General features: G+C 44.3%; 1 protein-coding gene across 4 annotated transcripts in view; it reads right to left on the bottom strand.

Annotated features, from left to right (window-relative positions):
- Positions 1–2,366: 2,366 nt before the first annotated feature.
- The window catches only part of ACER2 (alkaline ceramidase 2), an 82,107-nt gene continuing 60,975 nt past the window's right edge, over positions 2,367–23,498 (bottom strand). For 3 of the 4 annotated variants that reach the window (XM_060199615.1, XM_060199616.1, XM_060199617.1), the window contains one exon: positions 2,367–3,168. In XM_060199615.1, the coding sequence (XP_060055598.1) occupies positions 2,929–3,168 (240 nt within the window). In that variant the 3' untranslated portion in view covers positions 2,367–2,928. Of the gene's footprint in view, positions 3,169–4,132; positions 4,220–23,498 lie in introns of all 4 variants that reach the window. The other variant, XM_060199618.1, reaches the window with a different exon arrangement.

Raw genomic sequence — 23,498 nt, 5'->3', positions numbered from 1 at the left:
CTACCTACACCTCCCTTCTTAATTTCTCTCTGTCCTATCAAATAAAATGGGGGGAGAAAAAAAGGAGAGAAATGGCCAGTGGAAGTGGTGGATTTGCAGTGCAGGTTCTGAGTACCAATGATAACCCTGAAGGCAAAAGAGAGAGAGAGAGAGATGCTTCAAAAAAAAAAAAAAAGAGAGAGAGAAAGAGATGCTTCACATGTCATGGAGTGGTGCTGTGATTTCTCTCCCACCCACCCCCTCTCTCTTTGTCTCTCACCCTTTATCTGGAAAAGTAGAGAGAGCAAGAGTCCACTAAGAGCAGTGAAATTTCATAGGTTCAAAAAATAACAAAGCCCTGGTTGTGGTGCTCAACCTTCCCATCTGAGTGGAGCAACAACAGGCAGAAAGGCAGACAGACCTGACACAATCATAGACACAGATGTAAGAATCTCACTTGCAAAGTTTTTGATTCAACAAACCGTTGATAGTACCCAATAATAGAATTCAGGGCCCCACCCATGGCAAGTCATGTGCTTTACCCACTGACCTCTCTCTCCCAGCCCCCAGAACAGATAAATCTTTTTTTCTTTCAAGTAACAGTAAAATTGAAAAAAGAGATGACTGTGAGGAATTCTTCCCACCCCAGCCCAGTGGAGATGACCTAGGCAGTGGAAGAAAACAGCTAACTAGTGCCCCATATTATATCAGCTCCTGCTCTGGGATAAAATCTCATGACCTCTATAATTTGCAGACTTTGACAAAAGCACTCACATTGGCATCACTCTTTTTTTAAAAAAACAAAAAGGAAACATTGACTAAACCATAGTATAAGAGGGGTACAACTCCACACAATTCCTACCACCAGATCTCCATATGCCATCCCCTCCCCTGATAGCTTTCCTATTTTTAACCCTCTGGGAGTATGGACCCAAGGTCATTGTGGAATGCAAAAGGTGGAAGGTCTGGCTTCTATAATTGCTTCCCCGCTGAACATAGGCGTTGACAGGTCAATTCATACTCCCATCCTGCCTCTCTCTTTCCCTAGGGGGGTGGGGTTCTGGGGAATCAGAGTACCTGCATATCAGATTTCAGGCTCAGGGAAAAAAAGAAAAAGAAAAAAGAAAAAAAAAACTAGTATAGCCACAGGGCCTTTGGAATATAACTAGAATATGCCTACTAGCTTTCTAAAATGGAGGACCCCCCCAACTCTTCATCGGCACTATTCCAGCCTTTAGGTTCATGATTGGTCAACAATTTGGCTTTATATGTTAACTCTCTTTTCAACCACCAGGTTCCAGATGCTAAGATTATGCCAGACTTCCATGGACAGACAACCCCACCCATGTGTCCTGGGACATCACTCTTTCTAATGGAAAGGAGGAAGACAGTCCTCATTCATCTGTGGTGGAAAGTGGTTCATAGATGAGAAAGGAATGTGACAAACAAAACAGTAGAGCAAGGGAGGATAAACAAGTTAAAGCAGGACTTCTGGCCACAGGAAACAAGAAAAAAAAAAAAAGATACGACACTGCTGGGAAATTGTGCAGTCACATCTGCCATGTTGTCCCCTCGGGCTATTGCTAGTTCCCGCGAGAGTTGGGACATTCTCGGAGTGTCTGTTCCACCATGTTGTGCCCTCAGGGCGTTGTCTATTTCCCCACCATAGTTGAAGTGCTTTGGTTACTCCTCCCCCTTCCCATTCTCACGAGAGTTATTATCCTATCCTAGAGTGCTATGGTTACTCCTCCCCCTTCCCATTCTCGTGAAAGCTGCTTCTATAAAAACCCTTCTTCTTCCGCACTTCGCTCTCTTGCCAGCACTTCACTTCGGTGTTCAGATGCAGGAAAGGTTACTGCGTGAGGCGGCCATTTTCACTACCTCCACGTGGCCCAACCTGCTTCTCTAGCACCCAACTCTGATGTGCCAGCGCTAATAAAGATTTGTGTTCCCTCTTCGCTCCGGACCTCCTCTCTCTCTTCTCCGCAGCCCACAAAATGACACGACACCTCCCAGGAGCCCTTAGGGATGTTACTCGATGACAGTGTCTCAATTCATGTGGGGTTTAACTGTGCTGCTGTTTCTTCTTTTGCTCCCAAGAGTGCTCTCTGCTCTATTCTGCTAATGTCCCCTCCTGTTCTTCAGACAAAGGCTTCATTATGTCTTTCTCCCTTTCACCCGAAATTTTTAGTCACTAAAACAGTTTCATTTGTCTATTTAATGACTGGTGTCTGATTGTTTTATTTTTTTATTTAATTTTAAAATGTTTTATTCATTTATTTTCCTATGAGAGAGATATATACAGAGAGAGGCCAGAGCATTGTTCAGTTCTGGCTTATAGTGGTGCTGGGATTGAACATGGAACTTCAGAGCCTCAGGCATGAAAATTAATTAATTTAATTTAATCTTTTATTAGTAATTTAATAATGATTAATAATATTATAATATAACAGGGGCATAATTCTATACAAGTCCCACTACCAGAGTTCCTTGTCCCATCCCCTTCATTGGAACTTCCCTATTCTTTATCCCTCTGGGCATATGGACTAGAATTCTCTTTGGGGGGAGGGGGGTGGGTTATGGGGATTGGGTGTTGGGAATTGTGTGGAGTTGTACCCCTCCTACCTTATGCTTTTGTTCACTAATCCTTTCTTAAATAAAAAATTAAAAAAAAAAAAAAAAAGAATTCTCTTTGGGGTGCAGAAAATGGGAGTTCTGGCTTCTGTAATTGTTTCTCTGCTTGACATGGGTGTTGGCAGGTTGATCCATACCCCCAGCCTGTTTCTTTTTTTTTTCTTTTTTTGACTTTTTTAATTTATTTTTTTTTAATTTTTATTTATAAAAAAGGAAACACTGACAAAACCATAGGATAAGAGGGGTACAACCCCACACAGTTCCCACCACCAGAACTCTGTATCCCATCTCCTCCCTTGATAGCTTTCCTATTCTTTATCCCTTTGGGAGTATGGACCCAGGGTTATTATGGGGTACGGAAGGTGGAAGGTCTGGCTTCTGTAATTGCTTCCCCACTGAACATGGGTGTTTACAGGTTGATCTATAATCCCTGCCTGTCTGTCTCTTTCTCCAGTGGGGCAGGGCTCTGGGGAAGCAGGGATCCAGGACACATTGGTGGGGTCGTCTGCCCAGGGAAGTCCAGCTGGCATTATGGTAGCATCTGGAACCTGGTGGCTGAAAAAAAAGAGTTTACATACTGTTAACAGATTGTTGACTAATCATAAACCCAAAGTCTAGACTATTTCAGATGAAGGTTTTGGGTCTCCATTTTGAAAAGCTACTAGGCCTATTCTAGTTATATTCCATAGGGCCCATGACTACACTAGTTTTTTCCTGAGCCTTACATCCAACATGCTCACCTGAGGAAAATGGGTCCTGAAATTGGGGCAGGCTGGAACGTTCCTACTCATGACCACAGAATGCGAGCTCAGACCTACAGGGATGCAGAGGTCACATAGGCTTCTAAGCTGAATATGGACCCCAGATCAAATGTTGGGGTTTACAGTCAACAATATTTATACAACTTTCCCATATTTGGGAGCAACTCTCTTCCCTGATCCAACTTTCTGGTCCTTTTTCCAGCCATGACATCATTTCCCCAGACAATAACTTTGGTCTTCCCATATGTCAGATGTCAGACCCTCAACCTGTTTCTATCTTTCCCTAGTGGGGTAAGGCTCTGGGGAGGTGAGACTTCAGGACACATTGGTGAGGTCATCTGTCCAACAAAGTCAGGATGAAATCATAGTAGTGTCTGCAATTTGGTGACTGAAAGGCGGTAAGATATAAAGTAAATTTTATTTATTTATTTATTTTGCTACCAGGGTTATCACTGGGGCTCGATGCCTATACCACAAATCCTCCCCTTTTTTGCCTTTTAATTATTTTTTCTGTTTGATAAAACAGAGAACTTGAGAAGCAAGGGAGAGCTAGAGAAGGAGAAAGAGAAACAGCTGCAGCACTGCTTCACCGCTAATGGCCCAGCAGGTCGGGAGTGGAGGTTTGAATCCAGGTCTTTGCACATGGTAACATATATGTTGTACTGGGTGCACCACCTCCCAGCCCATGGAACCTGTTCCTTTTAAAAACTTCAGTTTTGTGTCCTCAAGTCCTTTCCTCACCCCACAGAAAGACTCACCTGTCAGCAAGTCTTGTCTTGAAGAGTTATCATCTGTTCCCCATGCCATTTCTTTGCAGGCCACTCTGGGTCCGCCTGTCTCCCCGGCTGTTGGGAGACAGAGGTCAAAAGTGGCCCCCAGGGGTCCTGAGGTAGTTCAGCATGTGGAGGGCAAAGTGTGCAGGGAGACAAGCAGTCAGCCCTGGGAGAGCCTCAGTGGGGCAACTCGTTTATTGAAAAAGAAAGCAAGTACATATACCCATTGCCCAGGTAGAAACTCAAGGTAATCATTACCCCAAGCACAAAGCAACAAAATACATAGCCACATGTTGACCTATAAATTATTTGATCACAAATGAAGAATTACCATACAAGGTTTGGTCACAAGCTTCACAATGCATGTTTCCCCGGGGGGTAAATTACAGGCACCTCCGGGTAAATTACAGGCACTTCAGAGGAAGGGGGAGGAAGAGGGGCAGTTGAGCAAAAAACGTATGTAGTGGCTTTCAAGTTAGGCCAAACATAATGGACTGTAATCCATGGCCTTTGTTTTAAGGGGAGAGGGGAGGCATGTGCAGAAAGGTAGCCCCCATTCCAGAGAAGCCATCCATCATTAGTTCAGGAGGTCAGGGGAACCTGCCCTCCTCTTGACCTGAAGGGAGAGTTGGGGGTCAACCTGTTTAGACCTCATGGAAACAATAGCCTGGACTTGCCGGTACAGTGGGACCCACTCTCCAACATTTCTTGTTCTCATCTGGGAAGCTATGGAGACATGGAAAAGCTCAATGCTTGCCAAGAGGTGGAAAGCGGGAGGAATAAATAACTTGTTACTATGCACAAGGACCCAGGTTCAAGATCCCTGTCCCCACCCGCAGGGAGGAAGCTTCACAAGCAGCAAAACCAGGCTGCAGTTATCTCTCTTTCTCTCTATCTACCCATCCCCTCTTAATTTCTCTGTCCTAGCAAATTAAAAATAAATATATACTTTTTTAAATAGGTGAAGTACAAAGGATTTTCAGGGCAGTGAAACTACCCTGCATGATGCCATCGCAGCGAATGTATACAATTATAAATGTATTCAAACCCACAAAGTACACCAAGAGTAAATTCTAATATACACTGTGGACTCTGGGTAATAGTTGTATCAATGTGGGTCATAAGTCATAACTTATGTCACATACTGAAGTGTGGGGTTGTTAACAATGGAGTGCGTGTGTGTGTGTGTGTGTGTGTGTGTGTGTGTGTGTGTGTGTGTGTGTTTCAGAGAGTGCAAGGGAAATCTCTGTACCATCTGCTCACTTTTGCTGTGAAGCTAACAGTTATTAAAGAGGAAAAAAAAAAACTTGGCAGTGAGATGGCACAATAGTTTTGCAAAAGATTTTCATGCCTGAGGCTCTGAGGTCCCAGGTTCAAGTCCCGCATCACCATAAGCCAGAGCTGAGCACTGCTGGGATATATATATCAGTCTGTGATGTGGCATAATGGAGGAAGAGTTGAAATCTCTTGAGTAAGAACTCAAGTCTCAATTTTGAGCAGCATAAGACCAGGTGGTAAAGAGCTCTGAGGACAGTCAAGCTATCTATAGGGATGACGTCACCCGTGAGGAGGGGATGCAACCTCCACATGAGCCCCTGTGTGGCAAGCATGTGGCAATTGAGAATAGCGAGTGAAGAAGTGGTGCTATTTTTAATTAAAGTTGCAGTGGGAGAATTTAGGTTGGTAGATTACCGTCTCTAAGACAAGAATTTGGCTCAGATAGCACAGCTGATGCCCTTTCCTATAGAAACTATTCTGGGGAGACCCTCCTCAAATCTGCAAGGACTAATAGATTTTGGCTACATGGGTCATTGTCTAAGCAATTCTTAGCCTCTCTCATGGCCTGTAAACCAGTCTTCTGGAAAAGGGGTAGAAGCAAGAGCAAGCCATGGACAATGATCATCCCTGCAAGCTTGATTGCACTTGAAATACAATGTTTCACTAAAGTGAAAAACAGACAAATGCAAACAGTTTAAGGAGTAAAGGTTGAGTACAGGTCAGGTTCAGAAATGTACAAGGTGACCCCAGAACATAAGGTTGTACTAGATAACAAGACAGCTACCATCTTCTAGGGACATGTCAAAAATATCCAAGAACCAATTTCAAGAGACTCCCACTGAACAGAGATGGGAAAATCTGGAGTATAAATGATAATGATAACTGCAGTGGCTGGAAATCCATCAAATATGTTTAAATCCGCAGATTTGAATTATATAATTTACATTTTTCCAGGCTAGCGTGGGGGTGCTTCTTCCCAGTTTTGTACTCTCTGGGTTGGAGAGAACTCATCCAGAGCCAGCTTGGGCTGCTACTCACTCAGCGCCACAGGAGATAGATGACTCAGGAACCAAACACGTGGTACGAGGTAATGCAATGTGTCTATTTGATCAGAGAGACAAAGCTTTTATAGGATAGAGCTGGAAGTGGCAAGTAGGAAATGGAAATGGCTAGGAAAGGGGTGGAGAAAGGCAAAAGCATGCTGGGAAGGTAGAAACTTCCTTAGCAACTTTTGCAAGGGTTTTAACTGGTGGTATTAATATTACCCTGCAGGCAGGGTGGGTCTCAAAATAAAAAGAAGATAGATCAAAGGAATGGAATGGGTGGGGATCTTTCAGACAAAGCAATGATTATGTAAATAGGCCATAGTATCAGCAATACAGGGTGGAGCAGGGGGAGCTGGCATATTGCCCAACAACATTTATCTCCTCTCACTGTCTCTCTTCAAAAAAAAAAAAAATCATTCTGCCTTCTCCCTTATCATCTTTTTTAGTACCAGGGATTCAAAGTAGTAACAGATATATAACAATTGCAAATTTGATGGGTTCCAACAAGGAAAGAAAGAATGTGCTAAAGTAGAGAGAAGTAGGAAATGTGAAAAAACATTCTAAAATGTGAGAGCAAATAGGCCCTGAAGTGAGAGAAAGTTTGACAGATTTGAAGAACTGGGTGAAAATCACTGTGGCCTGAGCCAGCTGACACAATTCAAAATCCTGGCCCCTGGCTGTCCACTTTCTGTGAAATTCCTTCCCTTGGAGTTTGAGTCAGACTTATAATGATGAGGGGAACACTGAGAATTTTGTCTCACTGCACTGTGCTATTTCGTGTTATGTTATGTCATGTTACGTTATATGGCAGAAAGAATTTCACAGGTGTAGTCAATCTCCTTAATCAGCTAATATACTAGGTGGGCCCGACAAGTCAAGTCAACCCTAAAATAAAACAGATGGACGCAAAACCTGGGTTCAAGCCCCAATCCTCATCTGTAGGAGGGGAGCTTCACAAACACCTAAGCAGTGCTGCAGGTGTGTGTGTGTGTGTGTGTGTGTGTGTGTGTGTGTGTGTGTGTGTATTAACACAGCAGGTTAAGCACACAAAGGACCAGAGTAAGGATCCCAGTTCGAGTCCCTGGGTCCCCACCTGCCCGGGGGTCACTTCACAGGTGGTGAACCAGGTCTGCAGGTGTTTTTCTTTCCTCATCTCTGTCTTCCCCTCCTCTCTCCATTTCTCTGTCCTACCAACAACAACAGCTATGGGAACAATAACAACAAGGGTAACAAAATGGGGAAAATGGCCTTCAGAAGTAGTGGATTTGTAGTGCAGGCACTGAGCCCAAGCAATACCCTGGAGGAGGGGGGGGGAAATGACTACCAGGAGAAGTGGATTTGTTATATTGGAATCAAGCCCCAGTAATAACCCCTGTGGCAATAAATAAATAAATAAATAAATAAATAAATGCATGAGCATGTGTAATACCACAAAGGAGTTCATGTGAATTTTGAAATCATTGGCCAGCAAGAAGCAAGAAATCAAGGAAATCAAGCTGGGAAACTATAAGAAATAAATTTTGAGGGTCTAAGTGATGGTGCATCTGGTTGAGCACACATGTTATAATGTGCATGGACCTGGATTCAAGCTTCTGGTCCCCACCTGCAGGGGGAAAGCTTTACAAGTGGTGAAGCAGTGTTACAGGTGTCTCAATGTCTCTCTCCCTATCATCCCCTTCCTTCTTGATTACTGGCTTTATTATCCAATAAATAAAGGTAGTAAAGATTAATTAATTAATTAATTAATTAATTAATTAATTTTACCCACAACCTGGAAGCCTGGAAGGTAACTCAGAGCACCAGATGAGAAAACAGCCTGCCTGACAACTAGGATTCAGTTTGTGAGACCCTTAGCAGAGAAGCCTGGTATATCAGGACCAGACTTCAGACCTACAGAAATGGAGATGATAGGGAGTCGGGCTGTAGCGCAGTGGGTTAAGCGCAAGTGGCGCAAAGCACAAGGACCGGCATAAGGATCCCGGTTCGAACCCCGGCTCCCCACCTGCGGGAGTCGCTTCACAGGCAGTGAAGTAGGTCTGCAGGTGTCTATCTTTCTCTCCTCCTCTCTGTCTTCCCTCCTCTCTCCATTTCTCTCTGTCCTATCCAACAATGACAACAACAATAATAACTACAACAATAAAACAACAAGGGCAACAAAAGGGAATAAATAAATACAATAAATATATTTTTTTAATTTTTTAAAAAATGGAGATGATAAATAACTTTTTTCGTTAAGCCTTTATTTAAATTTTTGAATTTTTTTTCTTTTTTTTTTTTTAGTATTTATGTATTTGTTTTAATTTGACAAAGCAAAGAGAAATTGAGAGTGGAAGGGAAGAAAGAGACACTTGGAGCACTGTTTCTTTGCTCCTGAAGCTTCTCTCCTGCAGGTGGGAGCCAGGGCCTTAAACCTGAGTCCTTGAGCACTATAAACTCTATGCTCAATCAGATGTGCCACTGCCCAACCACAATCCTTAATTTTGTATATATTTAACTATTTAGTTATTTATTGTGAGGGAAAGAGAGGACCAGAAAGCTGCTCTGATCTGGTATCAGATGATGCCAGGCATTGAACCTGCAGCCTCTGGGGCCTCAAGCATGCAAGACAGTGCTCTAACAGTCTGAGCTGTCTTCCCAGCTCAATAAACAGTATTTTGGCCTGCTAAGTTTATGTTGAGTTTTGTTATGCTACAATAGTAAACTAGTACCTAGGTCAACCTCTGAGTTGTGAGTTCAATAATAAGTTATTGTTGTTGCCTAAATGTAATGGTGTGGGTATTTTCTTTTCATTGTAATGTTACAACAAGAGTGAAGAAAAAAAGTGAACAGTAGTAAAGCACCCTCAATTTCCAAAATGTAAGAGGGAAAAGAAAGTTTTCAGGTAGGTTCTCAAAGGAAGCTGAGTCATCCTGCCCTACCACTGGAGGAAGACTGATCCTGAAATAAGTGCAGCCTAAAATGTTCCCATCTGTGACCATGAACTACAAGCTCAGATCGACAGGGACTCAGAGGTTACACAGGCTCCTGTGATAAATATGAATGAATATATATGGGCCCTGCGTGAAGTCGATGTGGGAAACAGTTAATAGTATTCATAGATACTCTCTCCCCTAATCCAACTTTCTAGCCCTATTCTCAGCTCTGACACCATCTTCCCAGGCATTATTTTTGTCCAACTCCATGTTAGCTATCAAATTCAAGCAAAAACTTCAAAAGCCATGGGCCCCTAGGAACATATCTAAAATAGATTTCCTCAATTCATGTCACCCTATAACCCCTATTCTCATCTGCTCTATTCCTACTTTTTGGTTCCTACTAATTAATAATTTTGTCCCACTTTATATCTTATCACCTTTCAGGCAGCCAAGTTGCAGATGCTATCATGATTCCATCCTGACTTCCCTGTGCAGATAACTTTACCAGTGTGTCCAGAAGACTCACCTCTCAGAGCCCTACCACACAAGGGAAAGATAGAAACAGGCTGAGGGTATGGATTGACCTGTCAACACTGATATCCAGTAGAGAAGCAATTACAGAAGCCAGAACTCCCACCTTCTGCACCCCAAAAAGAATGTTGGTCCATACTCCCAGAGGGGGTGAAATGGTAGGGGGAAGGTAACCAGAGGTCTCTGAACTCCAACTCTGTCAGGACCTGGAGAGAGAAAAAAAGAGGAAGGACACTCAGAAGTAATAATAGGTGTGGGTATGACTTGGAAAGGAAGAGAGGGCAGGATGATAAGGGGAAAAAAAGAAGAAGAAGAAATGGGCAAATATATATAAATATAGACAGATAGTTATAGAAATAATAGTCGACCCATATCTGCAACCTTGGGAGAACTACTGTAGCTTCCAATGAAGGGAATGGGAGAAAGAACTCTAGTGGTGGGAATGGTGCAGAATTATACCCCTGTTATCTCATAATTTTGTAAAGCAATATTAAGTCACTAATAATTTTTTTTTAAAAAAAGGCTTTCAGGCAAGCTAAAAATAAGTCTACTAGTTGTTAGAAGTTGGTGAGAAATACTACGTTAAAAAGAGTTCTCATGTCTCTGCAAAGTATATTAAGCCCACACAGCCCCTCATCTTTCAGGATCCAAATCCACATGTGTTTAATGGAACTAAGATAAGTGAGGAGGAAGAGATGAAAGGGAGGGGGGTGGGAACTGTCTTCTTCCTCCCACTTCTACTTACCCATATGCTGGTGCTCACGTCGGTGACCTCACAACAGAGGTAAGCCACTGACGTCCCCGTTGCCAATTCAAGGGCTTGCACAAAACGGAAAGGACCCGCCAGGAGAAATTCAAGTATGAACTTCCCATTTTATTCAGAAAGGAGAGGGCTTATATAGCAAAGTGGAACAAAGAACATTTTTCACATATGTCAGTAATCATAGGTCTCCAAAAGGTCAGTACCGCTATGATGGGGAGGGTTAAGGAATGACGGGAATTGATAAGATATCAAAAGGTCAAAGCAGTTATTTTCCATGAAACAAGAGTTGTTAATTATCTAAAGGTATTAAGAAAAACATGGTGGTTAAGCCAGCAGAGTGAGATAAAGCAGAGAAGGGCAGAGTATTGATATAAGACATGATGATCAAAGAATGGGAAAATAAGGTGTGTGGGGGTCTCATTGTTAAGTTACTGGCAAGGCAGTGTGATGGAGTATACTTTGTATGTGATCAAAGATGGTAAACTTATAGTGAACTTTCAAGCAGGCAACCATTTGGTTTGCAGCAGGGGAATGAGTTAAGTGTTAGAGGTTGCAGGCCTCTGTGAAGCCTGGGAGACTGACAAGTGGGAACTGAGTCAGGAAAGCATTTCCCTCCAAGATCTATCCTCAAAAGGGAGAGACTGACAGGTGGGGTGCCTTTTCAGACCTCCATCTCAAGGATGGGGGAGCTCCCCTATACTCTACCATGCTTTCACATAATCCCACACCCAGAAACAGCAAGTGGAAGGAAACAAGGAAACCACACGCCATCTTGATCCAACACTTGAGAGACTGGAGGAGGCCTGTAAGGAAGCCAGGGGTCATAAAGCATCTGCATCACAAGAGGAGTTTGACAGAAGCCCACAGGTCTTCTGCTAGTGGGAACATTAGTCTGCTAAAGACTGGTCATTGAACTTCCAGGCCCAACTGATAAATATGTTCCCTTTCTGGTGTTTCTTTGAAGCTTGATGGAGAGAATTGAATGACTAAAAAACAAAGCAGCATTTACTGAGCACTTGTACTCCACTGAGTATGTAGAAGATACCTGTACACTCATCAGAAAAGGTAACAGCAACAAATGCTGGAGAGGTTGTGGGGACAAAGGAACCCTCTTACACTGCTGGTGGGAATGTAAATTGGTCCACCCTCTGTGGAGAAGAGTCTGGAGAACTCCCACAAGGCTAGAAATGGACCTACCCTCTGATCCTCAAATTCTTCTCCTGGGGATATATTCTAAGGAACCCAACACACCCATCCAAACACATCCGTGTACATATAAGTTCTTGGCAGCACAATTTGTAATAGCCAAAACCTGGAAGCAACCCAGATGTTCAACAACAGATGAGTAGCTGAGCAAGTTGTGGTATATATATACAATAGAATACTACTCAGCTATTAAAAATGGTGACTTCACCATTTTCAGCCAATCTAGGATGGACCTTGAAAAATTCATGTTAAGTGAAATAACTTGGAAACAGAAGGATGAATATGAGATGATCTCTCTCAGGCAGAAGTTGAAAAACAAGATCAGAAAAGAAAACACAAATAGAACCTGAACTGGAATTGGTGTATTACACCAAAGTGAAAGACTCTGGGGTGGATGGGGGGGGGGGGGGGAGAATACAGATCCAAGAAGGATGACAGAGGACCTTACGCCGGTCTTTGCGCTTTGCGGCACATGCGCTTAACCCACTGCGCTACCGCCCAACTCCCCTCTCCTCCTTTCTATCTTCCTCTCCTCTTAAATTTCTCTCTGTCCTATCCAACAACAAAAAGAAGAAAAAAATTGGTGTACTGCATCAAAGTAAAAGACGTTGTGTTGGGAGGGAGAGTCCAGGTCCTGGAACACGTTGGCAGAGAAGGACATAGTGGAGATTGAATTGTTATGGGGAAAACTGAGAAATGTTGCACATGTACAAACTATTGTATTTTACTGTTGACTGTAGCTATTAATCCCCCAATAAAGAATTTTTTAAAAAATTCCAGCCATGACATCATCTCCCCTTTGGTAAGCGCTGGACAGACAACCCCACCAATGTGCCTTTGAGCTCCACTTCCCCAGAGCCCTGCCCTACTAGGGGAAGAGAGAGTCTGGGAGTAAGGATCAACCTGTCAACGCCCATGTTCAGTGGGGAAGCAATTACAGAAGCCAGACCTTCCACCTTCTGCATCCCACAATGACCTTGGATCCACACTCCCAGAGGGTTAAAGAATAGGAAAGCTATCAGAGGAGGGGATGGGGTACAGAGGTCTGGTGGTGGGAATTGTGCAAAGTTGTACCCCTCTTATCCTATAGTTTTGTCAATGTTTCCTTTTTATAAATAAAAAAAAAATTTTTTTTTAAATTCCAGCCATGACATCATCTCCCCTGTGGCAAGCGCTCACTTCAGATTGTTTTCTTCTCTGAGGAAGATTGCCTGGAGACCAAGCATATGTTCCCAAAACCCATTCTTCCTTCCTTCCTCCCTTCCTTCCTTCCTTCTTTCCTTCCTTCCATTTTATTGGGGGGAGTTGAATAGTTTATGGTACAGTTGTTGACACAAGTACTTTTTTTTTTTTTTTTTTTTTTTACCAGAGCACTGATCAGCTCTGGCTTATGGTGGTACAGGGGACTGAACCTGGGATTTCAGAGTCTCAGGCATAACAGTTTTTTTGCATAACCATTATGCTACCCATCCCCATCATAAGTACAATTTCTCATCTTGAAGTGGTTAAGTGTCTACAAAATACTTTCACACTCAACTTCGGTCCTTTTCCACAATCATACAGCAGGATCCAACACCCTTCCATGCCTTCCTTCCCCCAAAGTCCTTTGCTTTGCTACAGTATGTCCCCACTTAGCCCAAGTATTGCTTTGTACGTTCATTTTCAGTCCTTGTTTCTTAAGCTCTGTCCTGCCTCCTCCACACCCTTCATACTAGATCTGCTACCTCTCCTGTGCTTAGTCACAAATTCATCTTCCAGGCTCTCCAGGCCTGTACCTTCTTGTCAGCCTCCCGCCTAGAAGTGGAACCACTAGTGACACCTGGTGGCCAAAGTAGTAGCAGCAGCCAGAGAGCCAGGCCCCAGGTTCCCCCCACCCCCGGAAGTAGAGATAATGAATTAGAGGGACAAGCCTCCCCACATAGGGACTCACACTCCACCCCAGGGGAAGATTTCCCAAGAGCGAGAACTTCGGCAAGAAAGACAGACAGGATAAGACAGGCAGGATAAGGGCTCAGAGTCTTGGGCTTTCAAAAGCTTTTAAAGGAATGTGACTTCCTGGGGGGTCAGGCTATAGCGTGTTAAGCGCACAGCTCAAAACTGGAGGACCAGCGTTAGGAATTTGACTTCCTTTGTTATTCTTTTTTTTTTTTAATTTTTTATTTAAGAAAGGATTAGTGAACAAAAACATAAGGTAGGAGGGGTACAACTCCACACAATTCCCACCACCCAATCCCCATAACCCACCCCCTCCCATGGTAGCTTTCCCATTCTCTAGCCCTCTGGGAGCATGGACCCAGGGTCGTTGAGGGTTGCAGAAGGTAGAAGGTCTGGCTTCTGTAATTGCTTCCCCGCTGAACATGGGCGTTGACTGGTCGGTCCATACCCCCAGTCTGCCTCTCTCTTTCCCTAGTAAGGTGTGTCTCTGGGGAAGCTGAGCTCCAGGACACATTGGTGGGGTCTTCAATCCAGGGAAGCCTAGCCAGCATCCTGGTGGCATCTGGAACCTGGTGATTGAAAAGAGAGTTAACATATGAAGCCAAACAATTTGTTGAGCAATCATGGATCCCAAGCTTGGAATAGTGGAGAGGAAGTGTTAGGGAGGTACTCACTGCAAACTCTAGTGTACTCCTGCTTTCAGGTATATATTTTGCAGTAGTTTATGGATACGTGTGCACATAAGCTCTCTCTCACAGAAACTGGTGTATCTCTAGGTTATGGGACTTTGTTAGAAAGTGAACCACCTGAGATGAAATTAGAGTGTACTATGAAAGGAAAGGTCTCACCCGAGTAATGAAGCTGAAGGGTTGTCATTCCACACGTGAAGTCTCTGGATACAGTCTGAGGTGAAGCATGTTGAGGTAGCAATCGTTGCTTTGGTTAGGTTGTGATCAGCAGATGCAATATTATTTGGTATGGATTGGGAGATGCATACGGGAAAGTGGGCCCTATCCAAGGGTTCCAGGACTGGGGGAAGTAGGGGCTCTATAGTGAAGATGTGAGGTTCCTGCTGTCTTAGGGTTCAAAAAGACAATCGATAGTTTCCTTTGTTATTCTAAGCCTACGTTTAAAACAAAAACAAAGCAAAAAAAAAAAAGGCCAGAAGACTGGTGGCCTTTTCATTTTTGTGTTCCCTCTTCCTTTGTCTCTCTACCCTGTCCAGTACCCTCTGAACTCAGTAGCACTAGGCATATGTGACTATTTTTATATTTTGTCTGGGGCTGGGGTTTCATGCTAGCACAATTCCACTGCACCTAGTGGACTTTTTTTTTCTTCTATAGATGGTGAAATACAGAGAAAGAGAGAAAGAGTAGGTGAGACAGCACAACGCTACATGGCTGTGTGTGAAAATTCCCCTTTGGCATGATGCCTTCATGTGGTAGCTGGGGGCTCAGACATGGGCCCTCAGTAAAGTGTGGACTGTACTGGGTTAGCTGTCTCCAGGCCCCAGCGCATGTAACTATTTAATTAGGTTTGATCAAAATTAAATTTACAACTAGGAGCTAGCTTGGCAGGTAGAGGGCATGCCTTACCATGTATGAGACCCTGGATTCAAGCCCCTGCACCTCATAGGAGCATCATAGACAGCACTAATATCTATGGATGGTGGAGCATTGCAGTGTGCCAGTACCAGGTCCTAGCTCAGTCCTCCTCTCCTGCCTGAAGGACACTCCTCTTGGTGAAGGCTGCCAGGAGGAGTCGACTGAGGAAAGCTCAACTTCCCCTTTTCGTCTCTCTTTTCTGAATAGATAGATAGATAGATAGATAGATAGAGATAGAGATATATATAGCCTCCAGGTTTATCACTCGGTACCTGCACTACGAATCTACTGCTCCTGGCAGCCATTTTTCCCCCATTGTTATTAGTGCTGCTGTTGTTGGATAGAACAGAGTGAAATTGGGAGTTGGGCGGTAGCACAGCCGGTTAAGCGGTGAAGCGCAGGTGGCGCAAAGCCCAAGGAACGGCGTAAGGATTCCGGTTCAAGCCCCCGGCTCCCCACCTGCCGGGGAATCAATTCACAGGCAGTGAAGCAGGTCTGTCGGTGTTTGTCTTTTTTTTTTAATGTTTTTATTTTTTTCTTCTTTTTTTTAATATTTATTTTATTTATTTATTCCCTTTTGTTGCCCTTATTGTTTTATTGTTGTAGTTATTATTGTTGTTGTCTTTGTTGGATAGGACAGAGAGAAATGGAGAGAGGGAGGGGAAGACAGAGAGGAGGAGAGAAAGATAGACACCTGCAGACCTGCTTCACCGCCTGTGAAGCGACTCCCCTGCAGGTGGGGAGCCGGGGTTCGAACCGGGATCCTTATGCCAGTCCTTGTGCTTTGCGCCACCTGCACTTAGCCCGCTGCACTACAGCCCGACTCCCCGGTGTTTGTCTTTATCTCCCCCTCTCTGTCTTCCCCCCATCTCTGTCTTCCCCCCATCTCTCCATCTCTCTCTGTCCTATCCAACAACGACGACATCAATAACAAGAGTAATAACTACAACAACAAAACAACAAAAGGGAATAAATAAATATTTTATAAAAACAGAGAGAAATCGATAGAGAAGGGGAAGACAGAGAGGGGGAAAGATAGACACTGCAGACCTACTTCACCACTTGTGAAGCAACGCCCCCTGCAGGTGGAGAGCCAGGGACTCAAACCAGGATCGTGTCAGTCCCTGCACTTCAGACTATGAGCACTTCACCCAGGGGACTACTACTGCCAGACCCCCAACATATATATAGTTGTTGTTGTAGTTATTACTGTTGTTGTTATTGATGTCGTCGTTGTTAGGACAGAGAGAAATGGAGAGAGGAGAGGAAGACAGAGAAGGGGAAAGAAAGACAGACACCTGCAGGCCTGCTTCACCACTTGTGAAGTGACTCCCCTACAGGTGGGGAGCCGAGGCTAGAACCAGGATTCTTATGCCAGTCCTCGCACTTAATCTGCTGCGCTACCGCCGGACTCCTGCATATATATTTTTAATATTAATTTACTTATTTTAATTTGATAGGATGGGGAGAAATTGAGAGGAAAGAGGAGAGAAGGAGAAAGAGAAACCCCTGCAACACTGCTTCACCATTTGTGAAACTTCCCCCTTGCAGGTAGGGACCAGGGGCTTGAACCTGGGTCCTTGTGCATGGTAATGAGTGTGCTCTGTTGGATATGCCACCACCTGGCCCTCCCTCCTCTGGAATTTTTTCATCTACAACTTTTTTAAATTGCATCAGGGACACTGCTTGATGGTACTGAGCTGACATGAGCCGCTCAGTCCATTCCCCAGCACTCCGCAAAATTTAAAAATTAGTTCTAGGGCTGGGTGGTGATGCACCTAGTTTAGCACACATGTTACAATGCTCAAGGACCCAGGTTTGAGCCCCTGGTCCCCGCCTGCAGGGGGAAAGCTTTGCAAGTGGTAAAGCAGTGCTACAGGTGTCTCTCTTTCTCTCTCCCTCTCTATCTCCCCTACCCTCTCAATTTCTGGCTGTCTCTATCCAATAATTAAAGATAAATTTAAAAATATATTTCAAAAATAAAAATGAAGTAAACTAAAATGAGTTCTGCAAGGCCTGGTGAAATAGCTCACTTGGATAGTGTGCTGCTTTGCCCTGTGTACAGTGCAGATTCAAAGCCCTCCCAGTTTTGAGGGAAGCTTTGGTGGTGCTGTAGTCTCTTTCTCTCTCACTCTATCTCTGCCTATCTCTATCTTTAAAAATAATAATAATAATAGTGGGGCCAGGTAGTGGCATGCCTGGTTAAATGCATACATTACAGTGCACAAGGACCTGGGTTCAAGCCCCTGGTCCCCACCTGCAGGGGCAAAGCTTCATGAGTGTGAAGCAGAGCTGCAGATGTCTAGAGAGACCTCTCTCTCTCCCTCTCTATCTTCCCCTCCTCTCTCAATTTCTGTATCTCTATCCAATAATAAATAAATAAATATATTAATAATAATAATGTCATGTATGCGTTTTTTTGAGAAATTGAATGAGACAAGGAGCAATCAGTAATAGGACTACAATATCCAGCAAAGGGCCTAGGAGAGGCAGAAGCCAAGCAGTTAAAGGAGAAGAAAACCAAGAGTTAGTATTGAAAGGGGAAAAGGAATTCTTAATATCACGGCTAAGTTTGTGCAAGGTATTAACATTCTGTTCTACAAATCCAGTTTCATTTATGAAAAAACAACATTCTTCCTGCAATGCTAGACAAAGGTCACACTGTTCTGCATAAATCAAGTTCAAACCATGGCGGTTCTGGAGTACCACCTTAGCAAGGGAGTTTATCTGTCTCTGGAGAGGCTCCAAGCTGTCAGAGGTGAAGTCAATGGACTGTTGAAGTTGATTTTCTATGAGTCCAGCAGCATAGAGAGAGTGTCCCAAAGTCCACCAGCGAGTCTAAGGGGAGCAGTCAGTCAATGTGACATCCAGGGGAAAAAACACAGCACGTCTGGTCCTCTGGTGGTCGTCAGCGCCAGCTGATGAAATTCTTTTTTTTCATAGAGGGTCAGCTGCCTCCCTCCCCGCCCCACCTCCTTTAAGCAGAGCACTGTTGGCTTATGATGGTGTAGTGACTGAACGTGGGAGCTCAGATTGTCATGCCTGAAAGCCATTTTTGCATAGCCATTATGCTATCTCCCCACTCTGCACAGCCACATTTTAAGCGCTCAATAAGTTGGGCAGCACAGCTCACAGAACATCCATCCTTGCTGATCTATGGGATAGGGGGGTGGGGAGATATTTTTCCACAGGTGTCTTTTAAATATCTTTTTCATTAAAATTGTTCTTGGAAAAGAAGACATAAATCTGGGTAGAGCTGTCATCTTGTGATACTTCATTAGCAAGGAAGCACAGACTGACAGAGCAGGAACTGACACAAATTTGGCTTGAACTGCGTTTTTTTTCCAGACGGCCACCATACTGTCTCTCTCCTGAGAACACGAGCCACGTAGGCGTGTGTGCTACAGACTCCATTTGCCACTGGAGGTTAAGACAAGGCGTTCTTTCCTTTCTCTGCTTTCTTTTCAAGAGAAGGAACTTTTTTTTCTGAAATGCCTGACAAAGATCAGCTGTTGATATGTTTGGGGTCCTTTGGTTTGGAGTGAGAGACACAGATCAATCAGCTTTGAGGCATAAAAGAAAGCTTGAGTCAGGGGGATCCTTGCACTGACTACTGTCCAGCCATCCACAGGGTCTCTCAGAACTGCACCATTCACGCATTCAGTCAGCACTTTACCCAGAGCTCATTCTGTGTGGAGCCCCTTTCTGAGCTATGAGATAGGACCATGAGCTGAATACAGATGTTCAGTGATGGAGCTAACGTGGAATGGGTGACCCTCAGTACAAAGAATGGTGTCACATCAGTAAAATGGATCTAGTACAGGTGTTTAAGGTTATAACAACAATCACTTCATTTTGCAGTCCACAATCCCACCCCCTCCCCCTTTTCCTTCCCCTTCCGCCGCCTCTTCTTCTCCTTCTTCTTCTTCTTCTTCTTCTTCTTCTTCTTCTTCTTCTTCTTCTTCTTCTTCTTCTTCTTCTCCTTCTTCTTCCTCTTCTTCTTCTTCCTCTTCTTCTGCATCCAGGGTTATCGCTGGAGCTCGGTGCCTGCACTATGAATCCACTGCTCCTGGAGGGCACTTTTCCCATTTTGTTGCCCTTGTTGTTGCCTTTGTTGTTGTTGTCCACCCCCCTTCTGTACCAAGCATGGAGCTCACAGCTCACCAGGGTGCGCCCAAGTCCTCTCAGAAGCCATGCTGGGTATTGTTTGGGGTGTTTATTTTGTTTGCCACACTGGGACTTCACTGCTCAAGGATGGCTGTTTTAGACAAATAGATAGACCACAGCACTGAAGCTTCCACTGTAGAAGAAGCTTCCACTGTGGCAGAGCCAGGCTTGAACCTGTGCTGTGTGTATGGAAAAGCAGGTTGTTCAGGTGAGCTGCTGACCAGGGTCAAGCCCTGGATCTCCACCTGCAGGAAGAGAGCATCACAGAAACAGTGAAGCAGTGCTGCAGCTCTCTTCTCTCTCTCTCTCTCTCTCTCATTCCTTTCCTTCCCCCTCAAATTTCACTCTTTCAATCAAATAAAAAGAAAAATGGAGCCTGGTAGTCTAGCGGTTAGGATTCGGTGGTTCTGCATAGATTGCCGTGACCCAGGTTCGCTTCCTGGCCAGGCAACCATGAAAATATTGACAAGACCAAAAAAATAAAAGAGAGAGAGAGAGAATGGGATGCAAGAACACATGCAAGGACCCAAGTTTGAGTCCCTGCTCCTCACCTGCGGCAGGGACACTTAACACATGGTGAAGGCGGTCTGCAAGTATGTATCTTTTTTTCTCTCTCTCTCTCTATTTCTCCCTCCCCTTTCAGTCTCTATCCTATTGAATAAAATGGGGGGGGTGGGGGAAAGGCTGTTGGGAGTGGTAAAGGCCAATAAATAAAAGAAAGGGGGAGTGGGGAGGGGGAAAAAAATCTCCACTAGGAGTGGTGGATTCATTGTACAGGTACCAAGCCCCAGCAATAACATGGGCTGTACTAAAAATAAATAAATAATAAATGAATGAATAAATGAATATTGATTTAAAAAATAATTTAAAGCTCTTCATGCTCAGATGTCTGACACACATACAGATATTTGTCATTTTTAAGGAAAAGATGAACAGGTTTGACCACTTGAACAAAGTCATCAAACCTTAGTGTGTTAAATAACAATAAATATGTTAAATAATGGTAAATATGATATTCAAAAGACTTGCTTCCTTGCCAGAAAGCCTTTCCAACTCAATAAGAAAAGTCCCCCCAGCTATTCCTAAATGAAGAAACTACAGGGGGTTGGGCGGTAGCGCAGCAGGTTAAGCGCAGGCACAAAGCACAAGGACCCTGTAAGGATCCCAGTTTGAGCCCCGGGCTCTCCATCTGCAGGGGAGTCGCTTCACAAGTGGTGAAGCAGGTCTGCGGGTGTCTATCTTTCTCACCCCCTCTCTGTCTTCCCTTCCTCTCTCCATTTCTCTCTCTGTCCTATCCAACAATGACGACATCAACAACAATAACTACTACAACAGTAAAACAACAATGGCAACAAAAGGGAAAATAAATAATAAAAGTAAATAAAAATAAAAAATAAAAAATAATCATTGCTTAAAAAGAAGAAGAAACTACACCAGCCTGGGCAATGGTGCAAGGGACAAAGCATTGGACTCTCAAGCATGAGGTCTCAAGTTCTGTCCCTGGTATCCCATGTACCATAATGATGCTCTGGTTCTCTCCCTCTCCCTCTCCCTCTCCCTCTCCCTCTCCAGGATCCATCTCCCCCTACCTTTTCCCTCTCTTCTCTCCCTACCTCCCTTCCTCTCTCTCTCCCTCTCTCTTTCTCATCAGTAAATCTTGAAGAAGGAGGAAGAGGAGAAGAACCCTCAAGTGTCTACACACCAGAGATGGCCCTGTCCCATTGTCCCACACCGGATGAAGTACAGGCTCATTGACCCCAGTGATGAAAAACAGCCATGGGGATGGGCCTGAGATATGGGTGCTTTGCACAATGTGTCTACTTTAGAGCACACTCTATAACAGCCAATTTTCAAATGAAGGATTTCTGTCTTTCTCCCTATTTGCCTGGGTCATGGCATGAGCTTTTCACCACCAACTTAGGTGACTAGATGGAGCTGACGAGTTCAATGTGGTGGCACCCAGGGAAATGAAATTTGCCACATGCCTGTTGTGTTTGATGAAGGCTGCTGGCTCTGGCTAAATACGGTGTGGAACTGCAACAGAAAACTGCAGGCTTGTTCTGGGTCTGCCTGTCTCCCCTGTTGGCTGTTGGGAGACAGAGGTCAAAAGCGTCCTCCGGGGGTCCTGGGGTAGCTCAGTGTGTAGAGGGTGAAGTGTGCAGAGAAACAGGACAGTCAGCTCTGGAAAAAACCTCGGAGGGCAATTCGTTTATTGGTTTATTGAAAAAGAAAGCAAGTACATATACCCATTGCCCAGGTAGACAGTCAAGGTAATCATTACCCCAAGCACAAAGCAACACAATGCATAGCCGCATGTTGACCTACAAACTATTTGATCACAAATGAAGAATTACCATACAAGGTTTGATCACAAGCTTCACAATGCATTTTTCCCTGGGGGTAAATTACAAGCACTTCAGGGTAAATTACAGGCACTTCAGAGGAAGGGGGAGGAGGAGGCGGCAGTTGAACAAAAACGTTTGTGGTGACTTTCAAGTTAGGCCAAACACAATGTACTGTAATCCATAGCCTTTGTTTTAAAGGAGAGGAGAGGCATGTGCAGAAAGGTAGCCCCCATTCTGAAGAAGCCATCCATCCTCAGTTCAGGAGGTCAGGGAGACCTGCCCTCTTCTTGACCTGAAGGGAGGGCTGGGTGTTAACCCACTTGGACCTCATGGAAACAACAGCCTGGACTTGCCGGTATAACGGGCCCTACTCTCCAACAGAAAACGATCCCTGGGTCTCTGCAAATATGAAGCCATGTGCTTTTCCAGGACCTGCTGTCAGCTTCCTTGGAACTGGAGGCCTCAGAAAAGCACAACAGTAAGCACTCGTTTGACCTTCTCCTCAGCACAGGGGTGACACAGCGGATTAAGTATTGGACCCTCAAGCGTGAAGTCTTGAGTCCATTCCCTGTTACTGCATGTGCCAGAGCAATGTTCTGCTTCTCTATCTCCTTCTCCTGTCTTTCTCATAAATAAAGATCTTTAAAAAATAAAATTTGAGGGTGGGGGGCAGACAGTAACACACAGGTTTAAGCTCACATAGAGGTTAAGCACACAGCAAGGACCAGTGTAAGGATCCCAGTTCAAGCCCCCGGCTCCCCACCTGCAGGGGGGTCACTTCACACACGGTGAAGCAGGTCTGCAGGTGTCTATCTTTCTCTCACCCTCTGTCTTTCCCTCCTCTCTCCATTTCTCTCTGTCCTATCCAACAACAACAATAATAGCAACAACAAGAATAACAGCAACAAAGGGAAAAAGATGGCCGCCACGAGCAGTGGATTCATAGTGCAGGCACCAAACCCCAGCGATAATCCTGGAGGTAATAATAATAATAATAATTAATAAAAATTCTGGATAGATGGCCCAGAGTATCACATGTAGTCACTACCAGGCACAGCCTGCAGAGCCAAGTCAGTTGTGTGCTTTCCAAATTATACTCCTTGGTGCAATGAAATAGCTCACTCAGATAGTGTGCTGCTTTGCCATGTGCACAAAGCAGGTTCCAGCCTAGCCCCAACCACACTGAAAGAAGGAAGCTTCATCGGTACGGTCTCCTCTCTCTCTCTCACACACACTCTCACTCTTACTCTCACTATCACTATCACTCTCACTCTCTCATCATCTTTTTGAAATGAAAAATAGAGGGGTGGGTTGAGGTGCCCCTGGTTAAGTGCACACATTACAGTGCACAAAGACCCAGGTTCAAGCCCTCTGACTCTGCCTGCAGGGTGGGAAGCTTCATGAGTTGAAGCAGGTCAGCAGATGTCTTTCTCTCTCCTTCTCTGTCTCCCCATTCCCTCTCAATTTCACTGTCTCTATGGAAAATAAATAATAAATAAATAAATCTTTAATGAAAAAAATAGAAACAAGGTCTGAACAGTGGGTTTCTGCAAGGAAGGGT

This window comes from Erinaceus europaeus, chromosome 10, assembly GCF_950295315.1.
Source record: "Erinaceus europaeus chromosome 10, mEriEur2.1, whole genome shotgun sequence".
NCBI classification, from domain to species: Eukaryota; Metazoa; Chordata; class Mammalia; order Eulipotyphla; family Erinaceidae; genus Erinaceus; species Erinaceus europaeus.
This window is presented reverse-complemented; position numbering and strand designations above follow the sequence as displayed.